The sequence below is a fragment of the Lynx rufus genome, unplaced genomic scaffold (genome assembly GCF_022079265.1).
Source record: "Lynx rufus isolate CCGP_SWC_20201006 ecotype Redwood Valley unplaced genomic scaffold, mLynRuf1.p SCAF_7, whole genome shotgun sequence".
NCBI lineage: Eukaryota > Metazoa > Chordata > Mammalia > Carnivora > Felidae > Lynx > Lynx rufus.
Genome location: NW_025814889.1, coordinates 132,261,853 through 132,276,130, shown reverse-complemented (window position 1 = coordinate 132,276,130; position 14,278 = coordinate 132,261,853). Strand labels below are relative to the sequence as shown.

Below are 14,278 nucleotides of genomic sequence, written 5' to 3'. Positions count from 1 at the left end.
AAATTAGAGATTAGCCAAAACTCGCATATCGGGCCTTGGCCACTCGTCCCAGGCAGCAATCAAGAAAGAGCAGCCACTGAGACAGTGACCTATCCAAGATCCAGGGTTTGGAACACAAGATTTAGTAAGAGTCGGGGTTCAAAATGGCCGTCAGTTTTAAGGATCCACCTGATAAAAAAAAAAAAAAAAAAAAAAAAAGAGGCAACTTCCACTTGCTCCTGTTTTCAACTAAAATCAAGCCTTTTTTCTTAAAAAAAATTTTTTTTAACATTTATTTTTGAGACATAGAGACAGAGCATGAGCGGAGGCATGAGAGAGGGAGACACAGAATCCAAAGGAGGCTCCAGTCTGAGCTGTCCGCACAGAGCCCGACACAGGGCTCCAACTCATGGACCGTGAGATCATGACCCCAGCCGAAGTCTGACGCTTAACCAACTGAGCCACCCAGACTGCCCCCCCCCTTTTTTTTTTACAATCAAGTCTTATGTGCACAAACAGCTGGGAATCTGGAACCAGAAGTCATTCAACTCCAAAGGTCTTGATAACAGCTCTTCAAATGTGTTTTTTCTTTTCTTATTCTGGCTACATTGCCCACAACTATCCTACCTACTACTCTATGAGGTAGTTTAAAAACGTTAAAATCTTGATTTGGCCAAAAAGCCAAATACCAAGCATTAGTAATCTAGAATAATTGGGATTTAGCATCTTACCAACTGGCTCTTCCAGAAAGAATTCAAGTTCAGAATGTGCTGACATCTATCGGTACACTAAAACACACGTCCTCCTCACTATAGTGCTTGCCCAGAAAAAATATTCTCAAGAGAAGGTGCTTCTTTACTTGAATAGAGAAATCTACAACTACATTTGGGGAAGGGAATTCCCTACCCATTTTTACATCCTCTTTCTGAAGACAGGGTAGAACCTAGGTTGATCCTGGGTCCACTACTTAGCTGTGTGACCTCCAACAAGTTAATTAACCTCTCTGAGCCTGAGCTGTCTCCTCTTAAAAAAAAAAAATGAAGCAGCTACCTCAAGGCACAGTTAGCAGAAAATAAATTAGCATATGGTAAGCACTTAGAACAGTGCTTGCAAGCCTCCATTAACTAATCTTATGAAAACAGAACTGCAACTCTTAGGTGGTTGACAAATTACAAAAAATTAAGATAATTTAAAAGTTGTCTGGATTAGGGTAGGACTCCCAACCACGTGGTAAGCACGCAAGCTTGTGTTAAAGTAGCAACTGTGGTGAATGTAATGGTGTCACTGTTGTAGCAGGGCTAAAGAAAGAAACAAATTGGTGTGCCTGGGTGGCTCAGTTGGTTAAGTGTCCCCACTTGGGCTCAGGTTATGGCCTCCCGGTTCGGGAGATGGAGCCCTACATCTGGCTTTGCACTGACAGCAAGAAGCCTGCTTGGGATTCTCTCTCTCTCTCTCTCTCTCTCTCTCTCTCTCTCTCTCTCTCAAAATAAATAAGCCTTAAAATAAATAAACATTTAAAAATCTCTTTAAAAAATGAAATGAATTGCATGATTTTTTATTGTTTTTCCAATTCCCTGAACTAAAATCCCGAAGAAGGGCAACTAGGGTGGATGACGCCTTCCACATGACCTAGAAGTTAGGTAAGGGGGGAAAAGTTCACGCAAGACAGGGAGTTTACCTGCTTGACACACAAAACACCTTGAGAAAACCCAGAGAGGATTCTGTGTCAACCCCCCGTAAGATGGGGGGCGGGGGGAGAAGGGGGCGAGGGTGAGAGGGCAGTGGTCTCAGTGTATTGCACCGATATTCGACACCAAGGCACTGAAATCGGACTGTTTCACTTGAAACGTGACTCCGGGCGAGGCACTTACCCTCAACGCTCCCAAGGAAGTGGGGGGCGGCGGGCCCACTAACCAAGACAATTTACGCCCGGCCGCATCAGTAAGGTTCTTTGAAATCACCTGGTGAACAGCGCGCTAGACAAACATAGAACGGTCAACGCAGGAGGAGCTAGTCCAGGTTCTCGAAAGCACTCCGCTCGAGAAGCCTGGCCCAGAGAGGGGAAAGGGCGGGGAGAGCCGCAAAGTGCAGCCGCAGGCCGGGTCACCGCCCCGGAACGTCGCCGACGCCAGGGGAGGGGTGGGGAGCGGCGGGCGTCGAGGCGAGACTCCGGCAGGCCGCCCCGCCCTACCCAGGCGGGAACCGGGAGCCGCGCACCAGCTCTAGTGGCGGCAGCCGCCGCACCCCCTGGCCCTACTGTCCCTAGGCCGCCCCACGCTGCCCACACCCACCCGGCCGACCCGTGGCAGCCGGGGCCTTGGAGCCGGCGCCGCCTGACGACTGGCTGACGTCATAGGTGACGCCGCGGCGGGCGGGAGCGGGGACGGCGCAGGAGGGCGTTTCCGGAGCACGCGCCGGGCGAGGGCTGCTGACGTCGGGCTCAGGTGCGCGCGCTTGCCCGCCCGCCCGAGCGCGGCCCAGGTGGCGGCCCGCAGCGTCAGGTGGCGGCCAGTAGCGGTGAGGGGGCGACGGGCGGTGCGAGTAGGGGCAGCGGCGGGAGGGCGTGTCGCCTTGCACTCACGTGACGGGCAGGGAGGTTGGGGTGTGGGCGGCGAAGCGGGGTGGGCCCGACCCCACCCCTCGCGGGCCTGCCGGTCGCTGCGCAGGACCTTCCCTCGGGCTGGGGCCGGACCCGCCCCGCCGCTTAGCCCGCCAGCCTGGTTCTGCGAGGCTGCCCGCCCGACCTCCGGAGCTGACCGGAGTTGTCTCCTCCGCAGGGCCGCGGCGAGAGGGTGAGAGTCCGCGGGTTCGGAGGGAGCCGCCCCCGCCTCGGCCCGCGCCCTGCGGGGCCCCACCGCACCCGAGGGGATGGAGAGCCGCCTACGAGGCCCCAGCACCGCCCGCGATCCCACGCTGGCCTGCCCTCGCTAGCTGCTCGAATTTTGCGTTTTACCCACCACCTAGGCCTTGTCTCCTGAGTCGGTGGCGTTGCGGTTCGAAAGAAATGGAAGAAAAGGAGCGATGTGACCAATTCCGTTCGGTCCTCCTGCATTGAGGCCTGGTTGGCATTTGCAGAGAGGAAAATACAGCAAGAAAATCGTCGGGGGTGTTTGGAGGGGAGGGTGGGAGGAGGGAAGCAAGGTCTTAGATTTCCTATGATTTTTGAAAAAATTCTGCACTTTGACAGTGGTGGCGAAATAACACTAAATCCAAAAGTGATCTTCCTATTGAAAAGAGAAGAGGTGGATTTTCTTTTCCTTTTGATTCCAACCTCTTCTCCCCGTGACCAAGCATAAATCATGGACATCAGAAAATAAGGTGGACCTCAGGAATCCTGGAAAGACTGAGAAGCTTACTTACATTCTTCCTCTGGAGGGAAGAAGGGTGGGGTGTTTTCAGCCCTCTCTGGAGCCTAAAACGAAAACATGAGTTGCGTGCCATGGAAAGGAGACAAGGCCAAATCTGAATCTGTAGAGCTGCCCCAGGCAGCACCCCCACAAATCTACCATGAGAAACAGCGCAGGGAGCTTTGTGCCCTGCATGCCCTCAATAACGTCTTCCAGGACAGCAACGCCTTCACCCGGGAAACGCTGCAAGAGATTTTCCAGAGGTAGGGGACTCCTTCTCCTTGCCATTTTTACACTTTTTGCTATTTCTGCATTTCTGTGGGTGGGGCAGTGTCTCCGCTAGGTAAGCCTTCAAACCAACATATTAATTAGCTAGATGCTGTTAGCAGATGTAAGGGACACAGAAATGGGAAAAATAATAATCACTATCATTTATTGAGCACCTACTGTAGGCTGGGCATAGTGCTAGGACCCTCTGTTGTGTCATCTCGTGCGATGTCCTCAGCAATCCCATGCAATTTGTGTTATTTCCATTTTATGGGTACAAACAGGGCTCAGAGGAGTTCAGTAATTTGCCTTAGGTAACAACAACAGATGGGGCCAAGTTTGAATTCAGGTTAGTGTCTGTGCTGTTGACCACTGTGCTATAATGCCTCTCAAGCCCTGGTCTGAGAGTTTACAGTCTGGAAAGGGGACAAGATCTTTACACGCTCAGTCACCTGCCATCAGAGGTGGAATGTTGTGGGTTTTATAAGCAGGGTGCTCAGCTCTACACCGTGCCCAGTTTTCCCATGAGGCCATGTGCTGGCCTTGGTGCTTTTTGTGCATTGCTTTGTATACCCCTCCCCAGCAGTCATTTTACTGTCTCTATTTTATGGATAGAGAAACAGGCAGAAAGGTCAGGTAATTTGTTCAAATAGCTTCCAAGTAGCAAAGCTGTGCTTTGAAATGGACTCTAGATCTCTTCCCCTTTCCGCTTCATTCTAGATGGCCTTTTTTTTTTTTTTTTTTTTTTTTTTTTACCCACTTTGCAACATGTTACCTGACAGGGTGATAGAAATTCAGCTCTTTCTCTGTCTACTTTGATGTTCTAAAATTGTTTTTATCAAAAGGGTTTGAGAATTAGTTCTGCAGTGTCTGGATGGACAGACACAGCAGGACATCTGCTCTGCTGCTGAGTCCTGGAAAGGCATGTCAGAGTAGTTCTATCATCTGCATCCATTCACCCTGCTAGTATGTTGGGCCTGGGCCCAAAGATATGGATGATGATTATAAGCAGTTTGCGGGTAATTGCAGGACTCTTTCAGTTGTGTTTTCCCTGAATGAAAGAATGCGAAATATTTGCTAAACACTCACATGGAACCAGAGTTCTGTTCCTGGCTATTAAAGCTTTTGCAAATTTGTACCAGCCTCCCCAGTTTCCTGTCAGCACAGTGTAAGGATCCATCTCAAAGTAATAGCAAACCAGTACGTAAGAAAATACACTCTGTTCCCACTCCAGAGGTGGAATTCTGTGTGTTTTAGGTGGAAAGATTTGGTGTGGATAAATGGAAACAAAGTGTGAAAGGGATCAGAGGGAGGGGAGACGAGATGAGGGAGAGGCAATAGAATTGTATCAACAAGGATTTACGAGCTGCCTGCAGCCAGCCAAGCGCTGCTGGGCACTGTAGAGAAAACAAGTTGAACAGGACTCAGCCGCTAAGTACATCCCAGAGCCATACACTGACCAGGCCTTGAGAACAGACTCAAATGAAGTTAAAACCCGAGGGATTTAGAGCCGTTTAAACGGAGGGGAAAAGAGGATCTGTTTGGGTCTTAACGGAAACAGTAGTAATGTTGGCAGGTTTAACCAGATAATTTCAAATTCCCGGATACAAAGTTCTGTCCCTGTTTGAAGATGTGGCTGATGGCTGGGAGAAATGGGAGAAAAATTTTGATGAATGCTGTTTGTTGAGAGGAAGTTCATCGGAGCAGTTCGCTTTTAGCCAGATAAAAAAAGAAATACAAAGGCAGGGTGGAGTTTCAGTACAGTTATGGGACTTGAGATGACTCATGTTTGGAATAGAAATGAGCAGGGACTTAGAACTAAAGCTAGTGGCTCAGCAGGAACCTGGGGATGGGGAAGAGAGGAGTCAAGGTGGCAGAGTCCAGGATTTGAAGATCGTGGTAACCGCCGCAGTGATGGCAAAAGAGGTCGTTGCTTTGAAAAGGATCAGTTTTCAACACGTGAGATTGGAGAAAAGCTCAGAAACTGGGCAGGTGACGTGGTGCATGTATTCAGATGTGGATGTCTGATCCCGAACGTTTCATCGTATGTGTTCCTCTGCGTTGAAAAAGGAAAGATTGGGAAGTGAAATGATAGAGCGGCAGCCTTGCAGAGTTACTTGGAAAATCCTCAGGCCGGGGCGCCTGGGTGGCTCAGTCGGTTAGGTGGCCAACTTCGGCTCAGGTCATGATCTCACGGTTTGTGAGTTCGAGCCCCGCGTCGGGCTCTGTGCTGACAGCTCAGAGCCTGGAGCCTGTTTCAGATTCTGTGTCTCCCTCTCTCTGACCCTCCCCCGTTCATGCTCTGTCTCAAAAATAAATAAACGTTAAAAAAAAAAATTAAAAAAAAAGAAAATCCTCAGGCCTCGAACCATCCTCACGAGACTCTCCTCAATTTTTCAGTGATTAAATGTTCTTGCAGCTAGCTCTACATCCCTTCCCCAGGTGAAATAGCTGTTAAAATCTACATAGAAACCAGGCTGATACCGCTCAAAAAATCTAATGCAAGCTGGAAGGGACAAAGAGCTTTTAGATATTGGTGAAAAGCCAGCGTTTTCTACCACAAAGAAATCCAGCCTCCCCAGTAAAATGTCCCTGAGCAGGTGGAAGGGGCCACATTTAAAGGTGTGGTGGTGGTAAATTCAGAAATGGCGTTGAATGTTAGCCTGCAGAGATTGAAATTATCTTGTCTCAGGACCAGGCAAACACATCATCATCGCCAGTACCTGCAGAGTACATCTATGTGCCTGGCCTTGTGATCTGTGCTTTATGTATTTAATGATTTAGAGACACATCATGAAGTTCTTCTGAGCCCTATTTTCTAATGGCACATTTCTTCAGACCTGATAAAAAGGAAAGTCCTAATTAGGAGAGAAAGGAATCTTCATGAATGTTTCCACATCTTGTTGTTGTTGTTGTTGTTGTTGTTGTTGTTAAAATCAGAACTCACCACCATAGCCAGACACAGTGGTAACCTCCAGGGAGGACCAGGAACTCAGCTGAGGGCTTAGGCATTAGTGAGACCTGGCAAGAGCCTGTCTTCTCACTTACAGATCACTTCAGATCTCATGGCTCTAACCTGTGGCTGTGATGACAGAAGTGAGAGGCTTGCTTTATAGTCCAGAACTTCTGTCCGAGTCATTAAGGCCGTCCTGAGCAAGAGTTTGCCAAGGAGTCTCCAGAAAACAATCACAGAACAGGATGCCAGGGAGTTCAGTGGGACCAGTGTGTTGAACTATCCAGGACACTGCTGAGCGTAGTCTTAGGGGAAGGGGTTGGATCTTAGCTGTACCACTCACCAGCTGTATATGTGATCGTGCAGATCACCGTAAGCATCCTTATTCACGCTGTGAGATTAACCTCTCAGGACTATTGGAAGGATTAAGAGGGAAACCTCATAAGAGTAGCTGACGCAGTGGGCATTTGATTATCGTTAAAGTAAAAACAAGTACTGATATAATGGGCACACTGGACGGACCCCGCGTATTCAAATGACCACCCTGGGAATGAGGTGGAAGCCATTCTCAGCATTTCCTGTATTGATCATCTGGGCGACACATGTTTACTCAGTTGCCACTGCTTAGCTGTGAGGGCTGCAGAGTAGCAGAGCCATCCCCTTTGCTTCAGGAATTTGCTGTTTGGTTGGACATGTGTAAGACAACGGAATTCTCTAATGGTCTTGTAAAACGGGAATTGTTCCCATTGTTACAGATACGCTAAGAGGCATGGAGATTAAATCTCACGACTAGTCCCGGTGCTGGTTGCTAGGATAATGTGTAGTCCTCCCCATGTCCCTGTGTTTTCTGCTACACAGGAGCCAGGAAAGATTCCGTGGCAAAGGTAGGATGTGAGGTTGACCTTCTAGAAGCTTTAGGATTTGGTTTGGAACAGGAAATATGATGAGAGAATAGAGGCCGTGTGGTCGTGGTGTTTGAAGTGCACTAAAAAGCCCAAAGGAACAGCAGGCCCCGTAGGGCCGGGAGGGTTGGAGTTAGCCAGCGGGCGGTTCTTACATGAAAGTAAAAACATCGTACCTTGGTGAATGTGGCAGGAACATATAAGGGACTTGGTGGAAGGAGAGTTTGGAAGTGAGATCAATTTAGGAACCTGTTTCAAAAGCCCAGATATGGAGCAAGGAGGCTCCAGTTCAGGGAGAGACAATGGGAATAGACAGGAGAAGGTTGGAATCGGAGATAGAATGTATGGGACAAGGAGACCCTAGGAAACTCCTGTAAGGTGCACCTCAAAAAAATGTGTGGTCAGATATGTTTGGGAACCGCAATGTACCCTGTCTCCTCAAGACTCAAGGTAAATATTAGCGTATTCGGGGCTCTAGGAATTCCTGCAGGAAACCTTTTTACCTGATTCATTCAGCCGTTATTGTATTGAACACCTTCTGTGATCCTCTGGGAGCACCCTCGGGAAAGCGTGGCTGTAAGTTTTGGTAGGGAGTAAAATGGTGAACAAGGTAGAAGACCTGGAAGTTTCCTTGTTGGAGCCTTCACGCATCTCCTGGCAAGAGACTTCACTGAAAGTAGGGAGAAGCTACTGGAAAATCGGTGGAAGGGTAGGAGCTTGATATACCTGGAGCTAGGCTTGCTTCCATATGCTTTTTTATTTTAATACGAGAGCCTACTGAGGGCCTTTGTCCTTTTAAGCTGCATTTTAGCCCCAGACCCCAGGGTGTGCCAGCTCTTCCTCTTATCAGCCGGCTACCACCACCCACACTGATTCTTGGCTCCTCAACACAGCACTGGAGTCAGACAAACCCAAGCACGAACGAATCCTAGTGCTGTCACTTATAAGATAAGCGATTACAGGCCATTCATTTTAAATCACCAAACTTCAGTTTTTTAACCTATAAAATGGGAATAACTTATAGCCTCATGGGTTTCTGGTGAAAATTAAGTGAGATACATATGAAAGGATCTAGCATTGGACGGCATGGCACGAAATTTTTCAATAAGTAGTAGTTATTATGATGGTAAGATGCAATCTGGTTGCAGAGCGAAGGTTAGTGTCCTCCAGCCCTCTTCTTTGCTCGCTCTGGAGAACAAGCACACAAGCTCTTTGGAAGGGTCTGCTACGAAAGTTTCCCAAGAAAGAGAGCAACAAGATAAACATGGTGAATGTTTCAATAAACATTCCTTGAGCACCTGTTATGTGCCAGGCACCCCTTGGGTCCTGGTGGGGTAGCCCTAACGGGATGGAGAAACCTGTCATTCTAGTGTGGAAAACCAGACAGGTCTGGTAGCGACAGGGGCTGTGATTAAAGCAGGTGGGGTAAGAGCTGGTGCTTGAAAGAAACTGAAGGTTGGGGTGGTCACAAAAGGCCTCTAAGGCACTAACACTTGAGACCCAAATAATAAGGAGCAAACCAAGCGCAGACCTAGGGAAAGAGCATTCCAGACAGCAGAACAGTGAGTGTGGTAGAAACAGGGAGGACGTGCAACGGCCCTCGGGTGAGAAGGTGTTTTGTGTGTTGAAGTAGCAGAGAGAAGGTCTTTGTGCCCAGCGATAGGGATGAGGTCAGCAGTGTCTTGAGGGCCTCGCCTAGAAAGCAAATCATTTAGATTGTATTTAAGTGCTTTGGGAACCATTGGAAGGTTTAAGCAGTGGGAGGAATGTTTTATGTTTGAAAAATATCAGTGTGGTCACCGTGTACAGAGAAGTTTAAAAAAAAAAAAAAAAACTTTGTAAGAGTTCTTGAGTGTTCAGAGTCGCCCTCGAGCCCTGGTTCTCCTCTGGAGCTGGCCCTTCCTTAGCAGCCTCCTGGATACTGCCCTCCACGTTCGTTCCCAAGAAGCTCACACTTCCCTTCACAGCCAGGCAAAAGGAATCCAGCCCTTCCTTCAAGAAGGCCTTTCCTCAAGTCCCGGCCTGACAAGCCTGTGAAAACCAAATAATGGGACTGGAAGTGCCTTCGGAGCTGACCTTGCTGGAGACAAAGGAGTAGCTAATGAGGCCCAGCCAAAAATGGCCCAGAGCGGGGTGGGCGCATGGACCATAATTGAGTTTTGTTTGGCACAGACATTGTTTTCAGTTGATTCTTTGTGTTTCAGTTTTTAAAAACTTTTTTATTCCAGAGGCGCCTGGGTGGCTCAGTCGGTTAAGCTTCCAGCTCTTGATCTCAGCTCAGGTCATGATCTCAGTTTAGGAGATAGAGCCCTGTGCTGGGCTCTACACTGACCATGCAGAGCCTGCTTGGAATTCTCTCTCTCCCTCTCTCTCTCTCTGCCCCTCCCTTGCTTATGTGCTCTCTCTCAAAATAAATAAGCTTAAAAAAATTTTTTTTTTATTCAAGTACTTACACAACCAGACACGTATATTTGAAATGCTTTAGGTGGCTCAGACATGCCAGTTTAATACAGGCCTTATTAGTTCTTAGTGCTTTACATGTGGCCCCGGTTCATACATTTTTGTTTCATGCCTGGGCTCCTGTAGCCCTTGGAGTATTTAAGGATTAATGATTACCAAGTGTGCAAGCCTTAAATAGAAAGCATTTAAACTGTAAAAAAACAAGAGTAGCAAAAAATACTATCCACACAAATGAAAATATCAATTACTATTTTCTAATGTTTAAAAAAAAATGGCTGTATTAAAGCAGGAAGGTCTGCAGTGAAGAAGGCTGCAGACAAGGATAGGCCAGGGGCTTCACAAATGAGACTCTGTCATAAGAGTACAGTTTGTGTCCAGTGACTTTCTGGATGACAGACAGCTAGGCCCTGGCACCACTGAGTTAATGTTTTGCATAAGAAGAAAGGCAATCCCTAGTGCAGTAGGAGGCCCAACTGTAAAATACGTCGGTAAAGTATTGAGTTACCTTGTACCTGAGTGGGGGGAGCAGGCCTTGCGGGGGCACGCTGCGCTGGATGCTGGAAGGTGTCCGGGGCGTGTGGGGCAGGAGGTCGGGCGGCCGGGCCCACGAGTCTCAGCCCGGCTCCTTGCACGCGTGCAGGCTGTCTCCGAACACCATGGTGACGCCCCACAAGAAGAGCATGTTAGGAAACGGGAACTACGATGTGAACGTCATTATGGCAGCACTTCAGACCAAAGGCTACGAAGCTGTCTGGTGGGACAAGCGCAGGTAACCCGAACCAGGCTTGACCCGATGAGGACTGTCACTTGGGCACGCGTGGGGAGGTGCTCCCGGGGGGACCTTGGGGCGTGGACAGCCTCGGAGCCTGACGCCGCTCTTCCTCCACAGGGATGTCAGTGCCATTGCTCTCACTAACGTCATGGGCTTCATCATGAACCTGCCCTCCAGCCTGTGCTGGGGTCCGCTGAAGTTGCCTCTCAAAAGGCAGCACTGGATCTGTGTTCGAGAGGTGGGAGGTGCCTACTACAACCTCGACTCCAAACTGAAGATGCCCGAGTGGATTGGAGGCGAGAGCGAGCTCAGGTACCTGCTGGGAACGTGCTGGGCTCCTTCCGTTGGTGTGTTGGGGAAGTTGAGCCCGTCTTTCTTTTTTTTCTTTTTACTCGACAAAGGAGATGAAATTCCTAGCTCCTGGGATCCTCTCCCCGCCTTGCTTAGAATCACAGGGTGTTGGGCTTGAAACACCTAAATCTTTGATGGCCCATGAGGACGGGAAGTCCCTTTGGTAGAGAAGCCCCAGCCCCCGGCATGCTGACCCTCTGGTCTGGTAGGACTGGCATTGTAGCATTCTCTGTACTCAGACAACTGATGGTAAAGCTGCCAGTTCAGAGGGAGGAAGACAGACATTCAGGCCAGAGAGGGCTAAATTTCCCAGAGACCGAAGAAGAAACTTTTATTTTATTTTAATTTTATTTTTAAATATTTTTGAGAGAGAGACAGAATGCAAGTGGGTGAGGGGCAGAGAGAGACAGACACACACACACACACACACACACACACACACACACACACACACACACACAATCCGAAGAGGCTCCAGGCTCCGAGCTGTCAGCACAGAGCCTGATGCAGGGCTCGAACTCACCAACTGCGAGAGCCGAAGTCGGATGCTCAACCGACTGAGCCACCCAGGTGCCCCGATAGTTTGGCAGTTCTATATGAGAATGAGTGAAAATTCACCTTGGAAATTAAGTGGCCAGATCGAGGGGTAGCCAGTTGCTGAAGCTGCAAGAACAGATCCCTACTCGAGAGTTTGGGGCCTGCCGAGGGTATAGCTAAGGAGGTCACTGGTGAACACATGGCCCTGAGGCTGGAATTTGCAGTTTTACCGGCATTTCATCTTCTCTTTCATCTACCTGTTGTTCCCACAGGAAATTTCTAAAACATCACTTGCGAGGAAAGAACTGTGAACTCCTGCTGGTGGTACCAGAAGAGGTGGAGGCCCATCAGAGTTGGAGGGCTGATGTGTAACGCAGTTCTACCCATCCTTCCCTCACCTCAGCCCCGAAATCGTCTGTAACGTGCTGTGGCCTATACAGCAGGTCTGCCCCTGCCACTTCCCCAAACATCTCACTGGGTTTTCCCTTCATATTTGACAGTGCAATAGGACAGATGTGTGGACTGTTACGAGAAGCAACCAGCGTTACTCATTCCTGGGAAAGGAAGGTAGGAGCTCTGTGTGCTTAGGGCCAGCTCTGGAAGACCCTTGTTTTATTTCAGAGAGGAGAAAGGAAGGTGGGTCCCAGCTTATTTTCCCCATTCCCACGAGAACTTGACAGAGGCTCTGCTGGAGTTCACTGCTGCTGTGACTCACCTGGAGATGCTGCCTCCACTTCCCCTTTCCTGGCAACCAGTGGGTCTGAAGACATAGTACACGCGAAGCCCACGCGACTGGCTTGACGGACCCAGAGCAGAAGGGCCTCTCAGGAAACCATCTCCAAAACGCCAGCAGTGGTACAGCATGCCGTCTCCAACCCCTAATGCCACCCATTACCCCCATTTTTAAGGGTGGTCAACGGCCATCCTTGGAGTCTGATAATGAAAAGTTCTCTAGTGTTCCACGCCGGGTGGTCGAGGCCTGCAATATTCTAGTGTGACAGGGTGAGCTAGATACCTAAGAGGACGTGGCGGAAGCCAGACTGGGGCAGGCCCGGGGGGCCTGTCCGCCTCGCTCCAGCGTTGTCCCTGCCGCTTCACTACATTGATTTAGGGGGCTCTGGGCACAAGACAGGCAAAAGGGCAGTTTTCCCAGTTGACACACTCTGGCAAAGTCAGGAAACAAGAAGTCTGCTTTTGATAGCAAATTCCACTAGTTTGAGACACAGCTGAGTGAGGAAAGTATTGTGAAGACAAGCTTCTCAGAGATTAAGAGCAGCTAGAACTGGTAGAAGTCCCAGGCTGAGTCCCTATAGTGACAAGAATCAGAGCCCTCAAGTTGGGTGTTTATGTGCATCATGTTAGAGGACCTGGATTTGTCATGTCTTTAGTTTCCTTTACACGTCAACTGAAAATTGACCTACCCCCTACCTCTTGAAATAGTTGTAGGCCACTTTTCTCCTGTAACTTTGGAAAACAGAAGAGAAGGAGGGGAAGTGTACCACATAGCGCGTCACCAAAGTGGTCGTAGTTGCCTCGAGGCGGGTGGGCGGGCGGGGATGGCCTGTCTGCCGCTTACACATCGACGGTCTTGGCAGGTCTGAGAGCTGCCCCGCTGGCCACACGCCTCTCCAGCGGCAAAGCCAGCCTGGGGCTTGCGCGTCAAGACTGAGCAGGCTTGACAGGACGAAGCTGAGGCTTTCTCCCCACTGTGACTGGAGTGCATGTTTACACCAGCACTTTTTCTGCACATGTATCTTCAATCCAACAAGGCCGTTTTTTATGCTGAGTAACAGAGGCCACCAAGCGGCTACTGCATTACACCCTCTCGGCAACTGGCTGCAGTCTCTTCTGCACCATTTTCCACACCAGACCTGCTTGGCACCACAGGGAGCTCCTTACCCCTGCACAATGACATTCCAACCACCACCAGCCAGAAGTTACAGCCAACCTGATTGTCACGAGCAGGACCTTGGGTCCATGGGCACTGTCAGTGATAGTAAGCCATTTCCTGGGAGGAGGAGGAGGGAACTCCTCTCCACCAATCTGCTTGGGCCTGTGCAAATGGCACTTCAAAGGAGTCCCCGTGCACTTGGAGTCCATGAGCCAATGGGATATGCAAAGACGCTTACACGTTTCAGGGCTGGTTTCTCTGTTCATATCCAATTCTGGTGCTTAGGAACAGGGACCCACGCTGATGCCCAAGGGCAAAAAGCCCCATGTCCTTTAAGGAAAGGGGCAGGCCTGACCCTGATGCCCAATAAGGGGCAACCCTAGGCTTTTTGTTTTTCTTGCTTTTATTCCTTTTTTTTGTTGGCCTTGTGCTGGGTTTGTTTACAAAAGATGTATTTTGTTTAACCAAATATTAAAAATGGAAAACTCCGTACGTGTTCTATGTCTGCCTGAATTTGTAATTCTGTAAAGGAAAAAAGTGAACGTTAGTGTGGTGATGCTTCAGAAGAAACTCACTACGATCCTCAGCCATCTTTCAGAGCTGTTTTGTGCTTTGGTCCAACCTCTCCCCTCAAAAATCCAGACAAAATATGCACTCCATTTGGTTCAAAATCCTGAGGCACTTTTCAATTTACAAAAACTAGACTTAATCTGAGGAATCCTAATAAGTACAAGTTTTCGTTACCAGCCCTGACAAATGACTAGCGTTTTTCTCTGGTTAACAAGATCAAGATCACATAGCAGAGGGGGCCTGTTAGAC

General features: G+C 49.1%; 1 protein-coding gene across 3 annotated transcripts; it reads left to right on the top strand.

Moving 5' to 3' along the window:
- The first annotated feature begins 2,408 nt into the window (after positions 1-2,408).
- JOSD1 (Josephin domain containing 1) lies at positions 2,409-13,947 on the top strand. 3 transcript variants are annotated; one of them, XR_006959740.1, is made up of 6 exons: positions 2,420-2,496; positions 2,757-3,589; positions 10,549-10,677; positions 10,798-10,992; positions 11,841-12,135; positions 12,239-13,947. XR_006959740.1 is itself a non-coding variant. In XM_047065457.1 (5 exons), the coding sequence occupies exons 2-5, from the start codon at positions 3,405-3,407 to the stop codon at positions 11,938-11,940; spliced, it is 609 nt and encodes a 202-aa protein (XP_046921413.1). In that variant the 5' UTR covers positions 2,409-2,423; positions 2,757-3,404; the 3' UTR covers positions 11,941-13,947. The 3 variants fall into 3 exon arrangements, 2 of the variants coding, with proteins under 2 accessions (XP_046921413.1, XP_046921412.1); XM_047065457.1 differs by having other exon boundaries at positions 2,409-2,423; positions 11,841-13,947; XM_047065456.1 differs by having other exon boundaries at positions 11,841-13,947.
- Positions 13,948-14,278: the final 331 nt, after the last annotated feature.

Coding starts and splice junctions, on each gene's coding strand:
- JOSD1 (XM_047065457.1), top strand. CDS start 3,405: ATGAGTTGCGTGCCATGGAAAGGAGACAAGGCCAAATCTGAATCTGTA. Junction 3,590..10,548: donor CTGCAAGAGATTTTCCAGAG/GTAGGGGACTCC, acceptor GCACGCGTGCAG/GCTGTCTCCGAACACCATGG. Junction 10,678..10,797: donor GTCTGGTGGGACAAGCGCAG/GTAACCCGAACC, acceptor CTTCCTCCACAG/GGATGTCAGTGCCATTGCTC.